This window comes from Sus scrofa, chromosome 2, assembly GCF_000003025.6.
Source record: "Sus scrofa isolate TJ Tabasco breed Duroc chromosome 2, Sscrofa11.1, whole genome shotgun sequence".
NCBI lineage: Eukaryota > Metazoa > Chordata > Mammalia > Artiodactyla > Suidae > Sus > Sus scrofa.
The window spans coordinates 52,247,285-52,265,597 of record NC_010444.4 but is presented as its reverse complement, the minus strand read 5'-3'; the positions used below and the strand labels follow the sequence as shown (position 1 = coordinate 52,265,597).

Genomic DNA, 18,313 nt, shown 5'->3' with positions numbered 1-18,313 from the left:
TCACGGTTCCTAGTCAGATTGGTTTCTGCTGTGCCATGATGGGAACTATATATATGTAAATATATATATATTTAATTACTTGCTCCTGGAATCCAACTAGGTACCATGAGGTTATGGGTTCAATCCCTGGCCTCGCTCAGTGGGTTAAGGATCCAGTGTTGCAGTGAGCTGTGGTGTAGGTTGCAGACATGGCTCAGATCTAGCATTGCTGTGGCTCTGGCATAGGCCGGCAGCTGTAGCTCTGATTAGACCCCTAGCCTGGGAACCTCCATATGCCATGAATGTGGCCCTAAAAAGGAAAAAAAAAATTACTCCTTACATAGTGGATGATATTAGCTTTCAGCAGATGTAATCCAGGAAAAAGTCCAGCTCTGGCATCTCTAGCTTCTTTCTATTTTACTTCTGACAAACACCATCATCTTCTCAAGGTTCTATTTTATTTCTGACAAACACCATCATCTGTCACTTGTCACACTTATTTGGATATATGTCGTAGTCTCTGCTATGGACTGAATGTTTATGTTGCCCCCAAAATTCATATGTTGAAATCTAATTCCCAATGTGATGGTATTTGGAGGTGACATCTTTAAGAGGTGATTAGGTCATGAGGGTTGAGGCCTCATGAATGTCATCAGTCCTCTTATAAAAGAGACCCTGTCATTAGTCCTCTTGTAAAAGAGACCCCCCCCCAGGGGAGTTCCTGTCGTGGCTCAGTGGTTAATGAATCCGACTAGGAACCATGAGGTTGCAGGTTCGATCCCTGGCCTTGCTTAGTGGGTTAAGGATCCAGCATTGCCGTGAGCTGTGGTGTAGGTCACAGAAGTGGCTCAGATCCCGAGTTGCTGCGGCTCTGGTATAGGCCGGTGGCTACAGCTCCAATTGGACCCCTAGCCTGGGAACCTCCATATGCTGTGGTTGCAGCCCTAGAAAAAGAAAAAAAAAAAAAAAGAGAGAGAGAGACCCCAGAAAACTTCCTTGCCCCTGCTACTATATAAGGACACAACAAAAAAATTGGGCCATAGGCAGGCCCAAATGTGCAAAATTTGTTGGCACCTTAATCTTGGACTTAGACTAAATTTCTGTTTAGTCTAAGTTTTAAGTAAATTTCTGTTGCCACACAGTTTATGGTATTTTTGCTATGGCAGGTCTTACAGAATAAGATAGTTCCTAAGCTTGTCTCCAAGTTCACAGAGGGCAGGGCTTAGATATGATGAACCAGATTTCAGAACTACTATCAGACTGCTTATTTAATCCATGTAACCTACATGTGTGGAGTGGTATAGAGTGAGACTGGGTGTGTCAGCCTCTGTAGAACTGGGCTGAATGTGAGGAAGGAGACAGAAAGCATATTATGTAGGGAGGTGACTGGAGTATGTGTCAGTCAGTTGCCAATGAGGCCTGAATCTCTGTGCATTCCTATTGGACATGCTTAGAATACAAGGCCCTGATGACTCTTTGCTTGGGCTATTTCTCAGAGTTTTGTTTTAGTGAGCAGCCTTGAGGGATGAAGTAATGTCTCCTCCCCACTCCCACCTCCTCTAAATAAAGAGGAGGCTTGTTTACTGCTTAGTATACAATTGGTAGAATTTCTGCGTTCATTGTTCCTCAGATGCAGTGCAAGCCCACTGCATGCATGGTGTCCACTTGGGTCCCTCTGCATTGCCCTCATTAAGACCTGGGGGCTTGGGGTGCTTATGCTATTTGCTATGCCATGAGTATTAAAGTCCTTTGTTTCTGACTCTTGAGTTTCATATCTTCTGCCAGCATCCATGAAACTGTGGCAAGCTAACCTGTTAACTTGCAAGTAGAGGATCCCAGAATCCCAGCTGAAGGAGGGTTTTTGGATACCTTTTTTTTTTTTAACTAAATAAATTTTATTGTATTTATAGTAGTACAATGATCATCACAACCCAATTTTACAGCATTTCCGTCCCAAACCCCCAGCCTATCCCTCCCCCCACTACCTATCTCCTTTGGAAACCATAAGTTTTTCTAAAGTCTGTGCGTCAGTATCTGTTCTGCAAAGAAGTTCATTGTATCCTTTTTTTTTTTTTTTAGATTCCACATGTAAGTGATAGTCTATGACTTTGTGTTTCACTGTCTGATTAACTTCACTTAACATGATAATTTCTAGGTCCATCCATGTTGTTACAAATGCCACTATTTCATTCCTTTTTATGACTAAGTAATATTCCACTGTGTATATGTACCACATCTTGATTCAGTCCTCTGTCAATGCTTCCATGTCTTGGCTATTGTGTATAGTGATACAGTGAACACTGGGATACAGGTTTTTTTTTTATAATTTATTTCTTCCCACTGTACAGAATGGGGACCAAGTTACACTTACATGTATATATTTTTTTCCCACCCTTTGTTCTGTTGCAATATAAGTATCTAGACATAGTTCTCAATGCTACTCAGCAGGATTTCCTTGTAAATCCATTCCAAGTTGTATCTGATAACCCCAAGCTCCCAATCGCTCGACTCCCTCCCTCTGCCCCCAGGCAGCCACAAGTCTATTCTCCAAGTCCATGATTTTCTTTTCTGTGGAAATGTTCATTTGTGTTATATCTTAGATTCCAGTTATAAGTGATATCATGTGGTATTTGTCTTTCTGATTTATTTCACTCAGTATGAGAGTCTCTAGTTCCATCCATGTTGCTCCAAATGGCATTATGTCATTCTTTTTTAAGGCTGAGTAGTATTCCATTGTGTATATATACCACCTCTTCCGAATCCAATCCTCTGTCAATGGACATTTGGGTTGTTTCCATGTCTTGGCTATTACGAATAGTGCTGCAATGAACATGCATGCAATGGGTGCATGCGTCTCTTTTAAGTAGAATTTTGTCCAGATGTATGCCCAAGAGTGGATTGTGGGGTCATATGGAAGTTCTATGTATAGATTTCTAAGGTATCTCCAAACTGTTCTCCATAGTGGCTGTACCAGTTTACATTCCCACCAGCAGTGCAAGAGGGTTCCCTTTCCTCCACACCCCCTCCAGCATTTGTTATTTGTGGACTTATTAATGATGGCCATTCTGACTGGTGTGAGGTGGTATCTCATGGTAGTTTTGATTTGCATGTTTCTAATAATCAGTGATGTTGAGCATTTTTTTCATGTGCTTGTTGGCCATCTGTTTATCTTCCTTGGAGAAATGTCTATTCAGGTCTTTTGCTCATTTTTCCATTGGGTGATTGGCTTTTTTGCTGTTGAGTTGTATAAGTTGCCCGTATATTCTAGAGATTAAGCCCTTGTCCGTTGCATCATTTGAAACTATTTTCTCCCATTCTGTAAGCTGTCTTTTTGTTTTCTTTTTGGTTTCCTTTGCTGTGCTGAAGCTTGTCAGTTTGATTAGGTCCCACTGGTTTATTTTTGCTATTATTTCTGTTGCTTTGGGGGACAGACCTGAGAAAATATTCATGATGTTGATGTCAGAGAATGTTTTGCCTATGTTCTCTTCTAGGAGTTTGATGGTGTCTCATCTTATATTTAGGTCTTTCAGCCATTTTGAGTTTATTTTTGTGCATGGTGTGAGGGTATGTTCTAATTTCATTGCTTTGCATGCAGCTGTCCAGGTTTCCCAGCAATGCTTGCTGAATAGACTTTCTTTTTCCCATTTCATGTTCTTGCCTCCCTTGTCAAAGATTAATTGACCATAGGTGTCAGGGTTTTTATCTGGGTTCTCTATTCTGTTCCATCGGTCTGTCTGTCTGTTTTGATACCAGTACCACATTCTTTTGATGACTGTGGCTTTGTAATATTGCTTGAAGTCTGGGAGAGTTATGTCTCCTGCTTGGTTTTTGTTTCTCAGAATTGCCTTGGAAATTCTGGGTCTTTGTGGTTCCATATAAATTTTTGGATTGTTTGTGGTAGTTCTGTGAAAAATGTCATGGGTAATTTGATAGGGATTGCATTGAATCTGTAGATTGCTTTGGGTAGTATGGCCATTTTTACAATGTTAATTTTTCCAACCCAGGAGCAAGGACTATCTTTCCATTTCTTTACATCTTCTTTGATTTCTTTGATTAAAGTTTTATAGTTCTCAGCATATAGGTCCTTTATCTCCTTGGTCAGGTGTATTCCGAGGTATTTGATTTTGTGAGGTGCAATTTTAAAAGGTATTGTATTTCTGTATTCCTTTTCTAATATTTCATTGTTGGTATACAGAAATGTGACTGATTTCTGAATGTTAATCTTATATCCTGCTACTTTGCTGAATTTGTTGATCAGTTTGAGTAGTTTTTGTGTTGAGTCCTTAGGGTTTTCTATGTATAGTATCATGTCGTCTGCATACGGTGACAGTTTTACCTCTCCTCTTCCTATTTGGATGCCTTTGATTTCTTTTGTTTGTCTAATTGCTGTGGCTAGGACTTCCAAAACTATGTTGAACAGCAGTGGTGAGAGTGGGCATCCCTGTCTTGTTCCAGATTTGAGTGAGAAGGCTTTCAGTTTTTCCCCATTGAGTATTATATTTGCTGTGGGTTTCTCATAAATGGCTTTGATTATATTCAGGAATGTTCCCTCTGTACCCACTTTGGCGAGAGTCTTGATCATAATGGATGTTGGACTTTGTCAAATGCTTTTTCTGCATCTGTTGAGATGATCATATGGTTTTTGAATTTTCTTTTGTTAATGTGGTATATGATGTCGATTGATTGGCGTATGTTGAACCATCCTTGTGAACGTGGGATGAACCCTACCTGGTCGTGGTGTATGATCTTTTTGATACATTGTCGGATTTGGTTGGCTAAAATTTTGTTGAGAATTTTTGCATCTATATTCATCGAAGATATTGGCCAATAGTTTTCTTTTTTGGTGGTGTCTTTGTCTGGTTTTGGAATTAGGGTGATGGTGGCCTCATAGAATGTCTTTGGGTGTGTTCCTTCTTCTTCAACCTTTTGAAAGAGTTTAAGGAGGATGGGCACCAATTCCTCTTTATATGTTTGATAGAATTCACCTGTGAAGCCATCTGGTCCTGGACTTTTACTTGTAGGGAGTGTTTTTTATGACATCTTCAATTTCAATTCTAGTGATGGGTCTGTTCTATTGGTCTGTTTCTTCTTGATTCAGTTTTGGCTGGCTATAAGATTCTAGAAAATTGTCCTTTTCTTCCAGATTGTCAAATTTGTTGGCATCTATTTGTTGATAGTATTCTCTTATGGTATTTTGTATTTCTGCAGTATCTGTTGTGATTTCTCCTTTTTCATTTCTAAGTTTGTTTATTTGGGTTTTTTCTCTCCTCTTTTTGGTGAGTCTGGCCAGAGGTTTGTCAATTTTGTTTACCTTTTCAAAGAACCAGCTCTTGGTTTTATTCATTTTCTCTATTGTTTTTTGAATCTCTATTGTATTGATTTCTTCTTTGATCTTTATAATCTCCTTCCTTCTGCTCACTTTAGGTCTTTTTTGTTCTTCTTTTTCTAATTCATTTAGGTGGAGGGTTAAGTTGTCAATTTGAGATCTTTTTTCTTTTTTGAGGAAGGCCTGTATCGCTATGAATTTCCCTCTGAGCACTGCTTTTGTGGCATCCCATAGATTTTGAGTGCTTGTGTCTTCATTATCATTTGTCTCAAGGTGTTTTTTAAATTTCTTCTTGATTTCCTCATACCCATTGGTTTTTTAGTAGCATGTTGTTTAGTCTCCATGTAGTAGGTTTTTTCTCATTTCTTTCCCTGTGGTTGATTTCTAGTTTCATGGCATTGTGGTCAGAGAAGATACTTGAGATAATTTCTATGCTCCTAAATTTATTGAGGTTAGCTTTGTGTCCCAATATGTGGTCGATTCTTGAGAATGTTCCATCCCCACTTCAGAAGAATATGTATTCTTATTTTTTTTTGGATGTAGTGTCCTGAAGATGTCAATGAAGTCTAACTTTTCCATTGTTTCCTTTAGGGTCTCTGTGCTTTATTGGTTTTCTGTCTAGAGTATCTGTCCATTGATGTGAGTGCAGTGTTAAAGTCTCCTACTATGATTGTATTCCCATCAATTTCTCCTTTTATGTCTGCTAATACTTGTTGTATGTATCTGGGTGCTCCTATATTTGGGGCATGTATGTTGACGATAGTAATATCCTCTCCTTGGATGGATCCCTTAATCATTAAATAGTGTCCTTCTTTGTCTTTCTTTATGCCTTTTGTTTTAAAGTCTATTTTTTCTGATATGAGTATTGCAACTCCTGCTTTCCTGTCATGTCTATTGGCATGAAATACTTTTTCCCACCCCTTCACTTTCAATCTATATGTGTCATTTGTCCTAAGGTGAGTTTCTTGTAGGCAGCAGATTAAAGATTTTTGCTTTTTTATCCACTCAGCCACTCTGTATCTTTTGATTGGTGCATTCAGTCTGTTGACATTTAAGGTGATAAGTGATAGATGCTTATTTATTGCCATTTTAAACCTCGTGTTCCAGTTGATTCTATGGTTCTCCATTCTTCCTTTCTTTTTTTGGTTGGATGGTCTTTGATTATTTTCTGCTTGAGTTTTTTTTTTTTTTCATTTTTTGCAAATGCAGTGTTTGGTTTTGATTTGTGGTTTCCCTGCTTTTTAAGTATGCTAACCCCATAATTGTGTGTTTTAGCCTGATGGTCCTGTAGGTTCAAACACTTCATTACTATACTAAATTTAAGAAGAGAAACAAAAAAAAAAAAAGGAAAAAATTTCTAAAATGATTCTATTTATTTCCTTACTTCCCTTGCCCACATTTTATGATTTTGATGCCTCTTTTTTTCTTTTTAATTTAATTTTGTTTTAAACATGTTCATGATTAAAACTGTATGCTGGCTTATTTGAGTGACTGCTCTCTGAATGTGGTTTCCTCAATCCTAGTTCTTCCTCTTTTTTTTTTTCCTGTTTCCTCCCTTTCTTTCCTTCCTTTCTCTTTCGTTTAGAGAAGCCCTTTCAATATTTCTTTTAGCCTGGGTTTTGTATTGCTGTATTCTTTTAGCTTTTGTTTGTTGGAAAAAATTTTTATTTCCCCTTCTGTTTTAAATGCTATTTTTGCTGGATAGAGTATTCTAGGTTGCATATTTTTTCCTTTTAGCACTTTAAATATCTCTTGCCTTTCCCTCCTGGCCTGTAGTGTTTCTGTAGAGAAATCAGCTGATAACCTTATGGAAGTTCCCTTGTAGGTAACATTCTGCTTTTCTCTTGCTGCCTTTAGGATCCTCTCTTTATCACTAACTTTTGCCATTGTTATTATAATGTGTCTTGGTGTGGGTCTATTTGGGTTCAACCTGTTTGGGGCCCTCTGTGCTTCCCGTATCTTGAACTCAGTATCCTTTAGATTTGGGAAGTTTCCAGCGATAATTTCTTCAAATATATTTTCCATCCCCTTATCTTTTTCTACTCCTTCTGGAATTCCTATTATGCATAGATTGGCCCACTTTATATTATCCCATAGGTCTCTTACATTGTTTTGTGTCTGCTGTCCTATTTGGGTGATTTCCATTATTCTATCTTCCACATCACTCATTCGTTCTTCTGCATTATCCATTCTGGTTTTTACTGCTCTTAGCTCAGTTTGTATCTCTGGAAATGAATTTTCTAGTTTTTCTTGGCTCCTCCTTCTATTTTCTAGTTCCTTTCTGAGGGCATCTGCATTACTGTTCATATCTTCTCTTAATTCCTTCAGTATTTTCACTATTTCCTTTTTGAACTCCAAGTCTGTCAGACTGCAGAGCTCTGTTTCATTGTTGGCTGCTTTAGGTGAGTTCTCCTGTTGGTTTAACTGGGAGTGGTTTTCAGCTTCTTCATCTTTCTTGTTGTTTCTTTTTCTTTTTTTGTCTTTTCGCCATTTCTTGGGCCGCTCCTGTGGCATATGGAGGTTCCCATATGCTAGGGGTCTAATCAGAGCTGTAGCTGCCAGCCTGTGCCAGAGCCACAGCAACACTGATCCGAGCCACGTCTGTGACCTACACCACAGCTCACCGCAACGCCAGATCCTATACCCACTGAGCAAGGGCAGGGATCGAACCCGAAACTTCATGGTTCCTAGTCGGATTTGTTAATCACTGCACTACGATGGGAACTCCCTGTTTCTTTTTCTTGGTGGAGTTGTATTCCCTGTGGCTGGGCAGGGTTTGCCTTGGTACTGCTGTGGAATATTTCCTGAGGGCTGGCATTGTTTGTCGGTCTTCTTTGAGGCAGTGTGGCTTTTTCTGAGCATGGGCAGGGCTGACAGGGTCTCTCTGAAGCAAAGGAGGACCTCCTGAGGGCAGAGGGGACTGGGAGGTCCCCAACGCGATGGAAGCAGATTTCACGCAGTCAGGCAGAGCTTGCTCTGGTGTTTCTGGGCTGTGGGGCTCTTCCAGGGGGCTGATGGTGCTGGACAGCTGTTCCATGGGAATGTTGCAGCCCCTGAGGACTGGAAGGGCTAGCTGGGCCACTGAGAACCCAAGGGGCTCTTCCCCAGTGCAGCTGTAATTGGCAGGACTGCCCCGCAATGGAGGCAGATTTTACACAGCTGGGCTGAGCTTGTTCTATATTTTTTGGGCTGCAGGCCTTTTCCAGGGGGCTGGCTGTGCTGGGTGCTGCTCCGCGGGGGTGTAGCCCCTCCATAGGGCAGGCAGGCCAAGGCAGGGAAAGCCTCTGCAGTGGTCAGCCTCCCGCAAATGTTGAGGCCAGTCCTCTAGGATGGCAAGCAGCCTCAGGTCTGATGTGTGTGTGTGCGAGGCAGGGGTAGTGGGATGCACTGGGAAGCACAGCTTTCTGATAGCTGGCAGACAAGTGAGCTCACTATGGTGTGGGGAGTATTCTATGGGTGGCCCACCCCTCCCCCTCTCCCTCCCCAACGTTGGCACCTTGTCTCTCCTGCAGATCCAGCTCTTCTCCCAGGTTCCCTCTGATGTGGCTTTGCACTCCCCAGCCCTTAGTGTATTGCTCCCTCCACCCACGATGTTCAGCTTTCTAGTCTTCCAGGCAGTCCCTGCCCCGCCAAGCCAGTTCCTGTTCCCCCAAGCAGTCTCCGCACCGCCCACCCCAGCCCACTCCCGGGGACTAACCTCCAGAGCCGAGGTCTCGGTGCCCAGCCCCCACCCACGCATCTCAGTTTTTGGTGACTGTGCCAGTAGTTCAGATGATCTGTTCGGTTCTCATTCTGCTCTTCAGATCTCAGACTTAACTGCTGCACTCTTCTCCGCATCTGGAGATCCCTCTGATTTGGTTGATCTTTCCATCGAGAAGGTGACTTTCTAGGGTGTGGGATTCCTTTCTTCTCCACAGTTCCCTTTTGGGAATGCCCATTCAGCCCCGATTCCCCTTCTCTCACTCTCCTCTTTTCTCTTGTTTTACTCAGTTATGTCATGAGATTCTTGCCATTATTGGAGTTTAGGTTCTTCTGCCAGCGATTAATTGCTGTTCTGTGTGAGTCCTTTAACCTGTAGATGTGGTTGTTTTTGTTGTGTTTGTGGAAGAGGGCCAGTGTGTCCCCCTACTCTTCTGCCATCTTGCCTTCCCCTCCTGGGTAACGTTGTTCCATCCCACTCTCAAACTCTAAGGAGAATGGCACTTTCTCAGCTGATTTTGAAGGCACATTTTTGCCTTTGGTAATGAACTGTCTTTTTACCTCAAGACCCCTTCCTGTGTTCCTCTGTGTGAGTACTCAAACTCACAAGAGGTCCCTTAGGGACATAATTCAGTCTAGGTCACTGCCAAATGATGGACCTCTTTAGACGTCATGAATATGTCTGCCTGAATGTTCTATTGACTCCATCTATCTGCCTCCTCAACTGTCAGGGCTGCCAGGCAAAGAAGATCCAGGAGTATGGGAAGGGGATGCAGGACAGATCATACAGCCTTGATGCTGTGCATTCTGAGAATTTTATTAACTCAAACATTCAATGTATTCATTGCTGAATGTCTCCAAGGTGAATCATTGTTTAAGAAACACAAAAGAGTGAGTCAATGAGAATAGAAGAATCAAGAAGATTTGGAGTAAGATGACTTAGGTTTTGATCTCTCTGGACCAGCACATGGGACCTCAGGCAAGTTATTTAACCTCTTGGAGAATCAGCTTTCTTCATCTATAAAGTGGATTAATGTTAGAATGTTTACATAAGGGTTGCTTTGATAGTATGGAAAAGCATCAAGCATGTTGCTGGCCACAAATTTACCTACATATAAGTTCCCAACTTCTCTTAAAATTCAGTCCCAGGAAGTGGAGGAGTAAACATGGGGAAGGGAGGTAGGGCTAGACTCATATTAAAGGAATAAAAAAGAGCCAAGGACCCCAGAAAAGTCCCTTGGAAATCAAAAGTCTAATTCTCTGTGCTCAATTCTATAATTATTCAGATGCCACCCAGAACATAGATAAAACAGTTATAGCTTTAAATTTAATGAATGCTTTACTGTTTTAACCACTACCTTCCATATTGTTGTTGTTGAGTCACTGCCAATAAATCCATGGGTGGCCAAATATTAGAGAGACTCAGTTCCTTGGCCTTATATGCCACCTCTTGATTGGTATCTTTGGGAAAAGCCAGAGATAAAGTGAGACAGTGGATTTTGAGATGTTTCCTAATGGACTATGGTGACCAGAATTACTCCAGTTCCTAGTGTCATGAAGTTGGCTATAGCTCCATTTTTTTTTAAATTGAAGTACAGTTGATTTATAACACTGTGTTAGTTTCAGGTGTAGCTATAGCTCCATTTTGGAGTGGGGTTCCTTTGGGTCTCTGGGGCCCTTTTTCAAAGCCAGGCCCACAGCCTCTTGGATGCTCTGTGCTGCCCTGAGCCCTGACTTGATGGCAGTATCAATCCAGCCATGAGGCAGGGCTGTGTGCTCACCCGCAAAGTAGACCCGCCCTTCGGACTTGAAAAGTTCCTGGGCATAGTCCACATATTGGTAGGGAGTGAAGGAAGCAAAACCTCCCATGGAATAGGGGTCCTGACTCCAGTGCTTGACCTTGGAGTAGGGGCACATGGCCCTCAGCTCCTCCTTGGGGAGGTCATGGACTTCAGCCAGATCATCCAGGACAATGTTGACCACCTGGGCATGGTCCATGGCAGCGAAGAAAGAGGAATCATCATCCAGTGTATAGGAGGCCAGGATGACCCCTGTGCCATTGGGGAAGATATGGTTGGGGTAGAAGATGAAGCGGGAAGGCCGGTCAGTGATGGATTTGCCCGAAAAGATGCCTTCACGCTCCCAGAAACGCTGTGTGCAGGCCAGGATCACTTTGGTGGCGCTGTTGTAGTGGACGGATCGCAGTGCATCTTCCTTACCAAGAGAGAGAGGAGGCTGGAAACGGAGGAGCCGGGCAGCCTTGGCTGTGGTGGCCACAATCACATAATCCGCGGTCAGATGTGCTCTGGGTTGCAGAGGGTCAGACGTTCGGTAGGTGACGTGGACTTTGTCTCCATATGACTCTACCTCCTCTGCTGGTGAGTGGAGGTGGACTGTTCCAGGCAAGAGGGCAGCATGCAGGCCCTGGGGGAGCTGATCAAAGCCCCCAACAATTTCATCGAACCTGAAAGAGAGCAGGAAAGGGAGGGACAGGGCAGCAGGTTGATGGACAAGATTGGGAGGAGGATGGATTTGTACTGTATGAAGCCTGGGACTCTGGCCTATGTACTAGGGAAATAAGTCACGGGCAAGAGAAGGGCTTGCCAGGCAGGGTGGCTCTTAGCTCCAGGGGACTAGAAATAAATGCCATTTGGGGCTGAAAAAATCAGAAAAATGCATTCAAAGGGATAGGCAGGTACAGCCACCTGTCAGAGCCCCAGGCTTGAAACATGGATCATGCCTGACTCTCAGTCACACTCTCTCCTCCGCAAGTGGTCACCTCCAGACAGGATGCCTGGCTGGAGGGTTGACAAAGAATGAGGGCTCTTACAGGCTCTATCAGCTCCTTTCATAATTCCCTTGGCGAGAACCCAGCCTCAAGGCATGAACTACTGAGGTAGGAGGTAGATGGACCCCTGAGCTGAGAACAGCTGGGACTTGTCAGGCTAAGTAAATTAGAGCTTGTTTTTCTTTGGCGCTTTAAGGAGAAAGCTAATGGCAGGAACTGAGCTCTGCAGCTATAAAAAGGTAAGATGACCATGTCAGTCACTCCTGGGGTCAAGGAGACGTCCCTGACTACACATGTGCAGAAGGATTCCTAGGGGTCAAAAATGGAGGGTATACTAGGCAGCAGTAAGTCCTGTTAACTGCCCCATAACCCCTTGCTCTGGAATCCACCTTGGCCAAAAAATATGTGTGACTATTGGGAGGCCCTAGGTCCCATCAGGTATGAGAAATAAAACAAGATAATTGGCCAAAGGAGAAAAACACCTGGAAGAACTGTCCTATATAAGTGATTTAAATCACCTCTACAGCATGTTCTTTACTTAGGAGGACACTTGCACCAGCACTCCTTTTTTGGGTGTGTATTACTGCTTCGCTTCTGTCTTAATTAAATAAGCTACTTCTCTGCGTACTCTCCCACATGTTGTATTGTGTCTCCAATAATAAACTGTGTACCTGTTTTTTTTACAGTCTTTGCCTCCTTGAAAAATTCCTGCTTTCAACTAGCCGGGGGGTGGGGGGCTGGTGTAGAGGTGGTGGGGGGTGTTGGGGGCAAGAATCAGGGGAACTCTGATTTTATCCTTCTAGTCTCTAGTTGGTCTGGTGGCTAGGATTCCTGGTTTCCATCTAGGCTGCCCAGGTTCAATTCCTGAGCAGGAAATTAATATCTCATTTCAAGCCATCACTCAGTGCTCTCTCTCTGAGATCAGCATCATTAAGTTCTCCCACTCAATCTGTCTTAAGACACTTCCTTCCATTCTCCCTTTAAGAGGGTACTTGGTTTGAATTTTAATGGATTTATTCTGAATGAAAATTCTGGGAGGTAGGAAAAACATGTTAGTGGGAAAAGAAGCTTAGATGCTAAAATAACTGAACTAGTTCCCTTGGCCACTGAAGACTTGCAGGGTCTGTTGTCCTCTTGTGAATATCTGTAGCCTTTTTTTTTTTTTTTTAAGCAGTAGTCTGGTCACAGAACCCTGAGGAAGGGTAAATTGATGTTTATTTTGTCTTTGCAGCCCCAGATCATCCTGACAGTGGCCAGGGGTTTGGCGGTTGGGTCTGGAGTTAACACCCGTGCTATATCTTCCTAGGCTGAAAGACAGTGAGTGCCCCTTCTCAGGACCCTCATATCAGTAATGAGAGAGCAGGTGAGGCCCAGAGCAAAGCAGACCTGTAGCTTCCTGATGTGACTCTCTTAGCCAGAGATTCTCAGAGTGGGGCTCCTAGACAGAAAGATATAAAGCAGCAGCAGCCCTTGGAATATGTCAAAAATGCAAGTTCTCAGATCCTAGCCCAGATCTACTGAATCAAAGACTCAGGGTAGGGCTCGACCATATGTGTTTTACAAGTCCCCTAGTGATTCTGGGGCTCACTGGAATTTGGTAACTCCTGATTTCCCCTTTCCCATTTCTTTTGAGATTTTCCACCTCATTTACCTATCACTGTTCTGGTTTAGTGACTGGCCAACTCATGTCCATTTCCCCACCCCATTTCCCACCTGGGCTCCTGGAAGAAGGAGATGATGCCACGAAGGGTCTCCATAAAGGCCTCGTAGTAGCCAGCATCTGCATTCAGCAAGTCCCCAATCATTTGCACAGCCCCGAGGCTCAGGTTCCCCACCTTGATCAGGTATTCCTGCAGCCGGTGACCATGTGCAGGGAGATAAGGAAGGGGAGTCAGATTGTCTGGAAGCCAATGTAAGAGTCCTTGCTTCTCGCCTAGGGGCCCGGAGGAATAGAATTGGGCAGAGTGGAATGACAGGTGTTCATTCTGCTGGGCCCCTGGGGACTGCCAAAAGTCTGCCTGGCATACTGGGGTCTGATAGTCTCAAAATGTTCTCCTCAGCCCTACTAATAGGAAGATAGCTAACTCTCAGTGCCACTTCCCATGTACATGCACTCTGATGAGCCTTTCACCTGTCATGACTGTCATATAAAATCCTGAGAAATAGCTTATCACTCCTGTTTTACAGATGAAGAAACTGAGGCCCTTTCTTGTGGTCAATGTGCAAGTATGTTGGGCCTAGCCTGATTTTGCTGTCCTTCCCTGTAAGGGGACTCTTACACTGACCTGGAAGAATCTGAGTACTGAGAATTTTTTCTCACTCTGCCTTCATTCTTCACTGTCATGCTATAGTCCTGGCCAGCCCATCATCAAGTGACCCTGAGGTTCTGCTTCTGGTGTTCCCATCAAGGGCTGTGCCCTGGGCTTTACCACTGCTCCCTTCTCCCAGGCAAGGCCAGAGTGCACACAACAGAACCCATTGGAGGGGTTCACTTGTTAGGGCGGCCAAGTTTACAGCTTTCCAAGGGCTGAGGGGTGTCCAGGGCTGAGCTGGTACTCTTGCCACCAGTGCAAGCAGCCCTGGAGGCTGGGCACTCATGGGTCAATCATGGCAAGGACTGCCAAGATGACAGGGCATGGCTGGCATAGCCTTAACTGGGGCAAAACGCCTCTATTAAACCTTTTTGTTATCCCATGTAAAGCAACATCAGAAAATTTTGGAGACACATTGCAAAACCTGCAGTGTGGACAACCAGAACCCAGAGAGGGTGGTAGGTACCCCACCTCTGTGAGTGGGGGCCTGTGGAAGATTAAGGGAGTTGGGGGGAAGACTGAGAATCTTCTCTAGCTTGCCTTACTCTCCAAGTTCTATATCTCTCCTTCTTCCTTACTTCCCTCCTTCCCTCTTTCCCTTCCCCTCTTCCTTTTCCTTCCTCCCCCTACCCTTGTCCTCTAAGAGTTTACATTCTAACAGGGGAAGCATACCATAAACAAATTATACAAGTAAAATATAGTCTGATAAGACTTATGGTAGAAAATACTGTAGAGAAAGGAGATGGGAGAGTGCCAGGCTGGAAAGGGAGGAATCTCAGTTTAAAGAGATATGACATAGGGGAAAGCCATGTGGATATCTGCAGGAAGAGCATTCCAGGCAGAGGGAACAGCCAGTGCCAAGGCCTTGAGGATGTGCTTGGCTGAGTAATAAATAGCAGCAATTTGGGCGACGTGGGTGGGGAAGGATTCCCTCTCCCTCTTGGGCAGCATTGAGCCATGGGTAGAAGGGTGTGGAGTAGGGTCTGTGCCCAGGCTCCCTCTGGCCTGCTGGGGAGGTTGGGTCAAGGGTTAACATGCTTTTGATGCTATAAGCTGGGAAGAGGGCAGGAGGTCCCACCATAGTTTCTGTGGGTTGTGGGCAGCAGGAAGTGAGGGTTCCAGGACTGACCTTGGTGGAGAAGGAGTCATACTTCTCTAGTACCTGGCTGCAGCTACTGCTTTTCAGCTCTTCCACCACCTGGGCATGGAGGAAGGAGGTGAGAACCAAACTCCACCCCAACTCGATACTTATCACCACCCAGTCCAGCCCCCATACTCCCACTCGCTCACCTGTGCTTCTACTTGTGTGTTTGTCCAAAGTTTGCTTTATTGCTCTATCCTGAGTTCTAAGACCATGTTCTGCAGCTAATTTGAATGTCCTAGTGTCAGTCTGTCAATTGGACAGACTATACTACTGTAAATGTAGGGGCCAGAGCTCCCCCATCAACCTGGGAGTTACAGAGGTGGGAAGTCTATCTTCTTGTCCAGTGCTGGACACAATTCTGTAGGCCAATGAGGCCACTGTGAATGGCATGGATGAGGCAGGAAAGCCTGGCCCCACTGAGTGACTGGACATGGTCAGAGGGTTGGGTATGTTCACACTCTCTGCTGGGGCTCACCTTCCGCAGTGATTCTTGGAAGAGTTGTTCTGCTGTCTTTCCCTCCTCATCTGCCCTGACTTGATAGCCCAGCAGGTGAGGATTGGCCTGTACCTCCCCTGTGTGCTGTCGCACCCTGTTGATCAGCACCCAGGTCTGGTTGTTGAAGGCGCAGAACTCACTGAGCTTTAGCCCAAACTTCCTGATGAACTCACGAGAGAGCCTGTAGGGTGAATCAGAGGAAGCTCAGCAGGGACAAGGAAGCTACCAGCCCTTCTTGCTCCAGGGGCTGTGGTCATTGCTCCCCATGGATTGTTGGAGCCACTAGCCTCTATCCAAATATAGAATTATAAGACACTAATGGTAGCAGGCCATGAGGGAAAAAGGCCACCATTTTTGTTGTTATATCACACCAGGCCAGTTCTCTGTTTTGAGCAAGATTGCTCTCACTTTGCAGGAGACTTCTGGCTACAAGATCCTGGAAATGACATGAAGAACACACTTGCAGGGTCCTCGGAGCTCATCCTCTCTGAGGCCATGTGCATCCTTCTCAAGCCTCCAGGTAGCATCCTCCACCTGGAGGGTGGAGCATCCTCTTTCAGGATGTCCCTCCTATGCAGCCTGGTGCCAGTTTCTGGTCTTGCAGTTCCCACCAGATACCACACCCTTCCCAAGGGCACTCATTATGCCCATTATTAGCAAAGCTAGCAAGCCACTTTTTGACTTTTCAAGATGCTCTCCCATCCCAATTATCTTTTGTGATCCTCCATGTGGACTTCTAGGCAGGCAGGGTGATTACCATTATGCCCAGTATGTTCATTATAATACTGAGGTTGGGAGAAGTTCCATGATTTGAGCCTCCAAATGAGTTGGGGCAGATCCAGCCCTGCTGACTTCCAGGAGAGAAATCCCACTCAGCATTATCTGTCTTGGCCTCAGTGTTGACTAATGTTCTAATTGTATGTTCCAATTGTGTGTTCTGTGTGTTCTTAGATTCTATCTGACATTCATTATTCACAGGACCGAACCATCACCAAAGTGTTTATCTCTCTTGCAAATCAGTTTGTCTAGAACTCTCCTTTCAGTTTACATACTGACTGATCCAGGGCCGTGCTCCCATCAATATTTCCCATGCCCTAACTCACCAGGACCAGGTACCAGCCAACTAGAGACTACTCCTAAATCCCAAAGCCCACTGTAATTATTCAAACCAGCCAATCCTAAGCTGTCTTCTCTGTTCTGCCTTGCCTTTCCTTCAGAAACTGCAATAAAAGCCATGGCCTGTGCTTTCTCTTTGCTCCTGTCTTTGCCTCCTGACCATGCCAATGCATCCCTGATGCCCTTTGCTGTGTGGTGTGTTCTCTTCTCCCTGGAAATGTAAGAAATTCTCTCAGCAGCATAGCCTCTTTGTGGCCACTCATCACTACCATAAACTAAAATCCCAGGGGTACAAATAAGACAACAGCCTTCCCTACCCACCCCTTCTTCTCCCCATTGTACCTGTGGTTGGCAGGTATCCTCATGGCACCCAGCTCCGCATACCACTGTGCTCCAGGCACTCTGTGTGTCTCTATTCTGCCACCCACACGTGCTGAGGCCTCCAGGACAGTCACCTAGAAAGACAGCCCTTTCTTTATCTCATTGAGGTTGGCCACATCCTCTCCTAACATGCCTAACTCCCACAGCCCTCCTGCCTCTTCCCAGGTCTCCTCCCTCTGTTATAGGGTCAAACCACCCAGTTTTCCTAGCCCTTCTACCCCCACCTAGGGCCCCCCCCCTCAGCTTTCTGAGACTGTTTACTTCCCTCTCTCCCAAGTTACCCATGCAGGACCCTCCATCACCCCATCATGTACCTGGTGGCCAGCATCCTGCAGGGTCTTGGCAGCGGTGAGCCCAGCCATGCCTGCCCCAATCACCACTATCTGTTTCCTTTCAGCCGTCTTCCCAAGCCCATCTTGGGCCAGCTGTACCAACTCTTCATACTGGGGGTCTTCAAAGCACTTGATAAGCTGACTGTTGAAGGCCTGGCTACACAGGCTCAGCACAGACAGGAGAGTGAGGGCCAGCCAGCCTAGGTACATGGCTGTGGAGATGGCTGGCAAATAGCTGGGGACCAAGAAGTCCTGCTGGTCTTAAACCTTGCTTTGATGAATAGTTATATTGCTGTGATGCAACATCCTGACACTCCCTTATGCTTCCTTCCGTACTAGAGTGTGACTTAGTCCCTGGGACTACCAGGTCATCCCCAGAATCTGAGATGGTTAGCACTGTCCCCTTGAAGCCCTCTCTCAAGGAATGATGCATGATATACCCCTGCCAGAGGTGCCTGCCCATGGCCAGCTGTACTGGCATCTGGGAGGCCAAGCTTTCAGCCCAACAGGGGTCAGGTAAGGTGGACCTTCCTACCACATTGGGTATCCCATTTCCCCCTTAGGGTTGATAGACTGTTTGTTGCATTGAGAAGACCTAACTCAGTGGTGTGGAAGAATGGAGGTGAGGATAAAGAGTATAAAGGGATCATTTAATAATGTCAACCGTTTCTGAGATGGGCATGGCAGGGTACGAGCTTCCCAAGTCCCAGAGAGACATTGTGAGGTAGTCTCCCAAAGAT

At 44.9% G+C, this 18,313-nt stretch overlaps 1 protein-coding gene across 1 annotated transcript; it reads right to left on the bottom strand.

Annotated features, from left to right (window-relative positions):
• Window positions 9,806-17,861, bottom strand: LOC100525099 (L-amino-acid oxidase-like). Its single transcript, XM_005661160.3, has 6 exons — window positions 17,556-17,861; window positions 17,203-17,315; window positions 15,724-15,925; window positions 15,234-15,302; window positions 13,506-13,642; window positions 9,806-11,468 (listed from the first exon to the last, which is right to left on the bottom strand). The coding sequence occupies exons 1-6, from the start codon at window positions 17,781-17,783 to the stop codon at window positions 10,637-10,639; spliced, it is 1,581 nt and encodes a 526-aa protein (XP_005661217.1). The 5' UTR covers window positions 17,784-17,861; the 3' UTR covers window positions 9,806-10,636.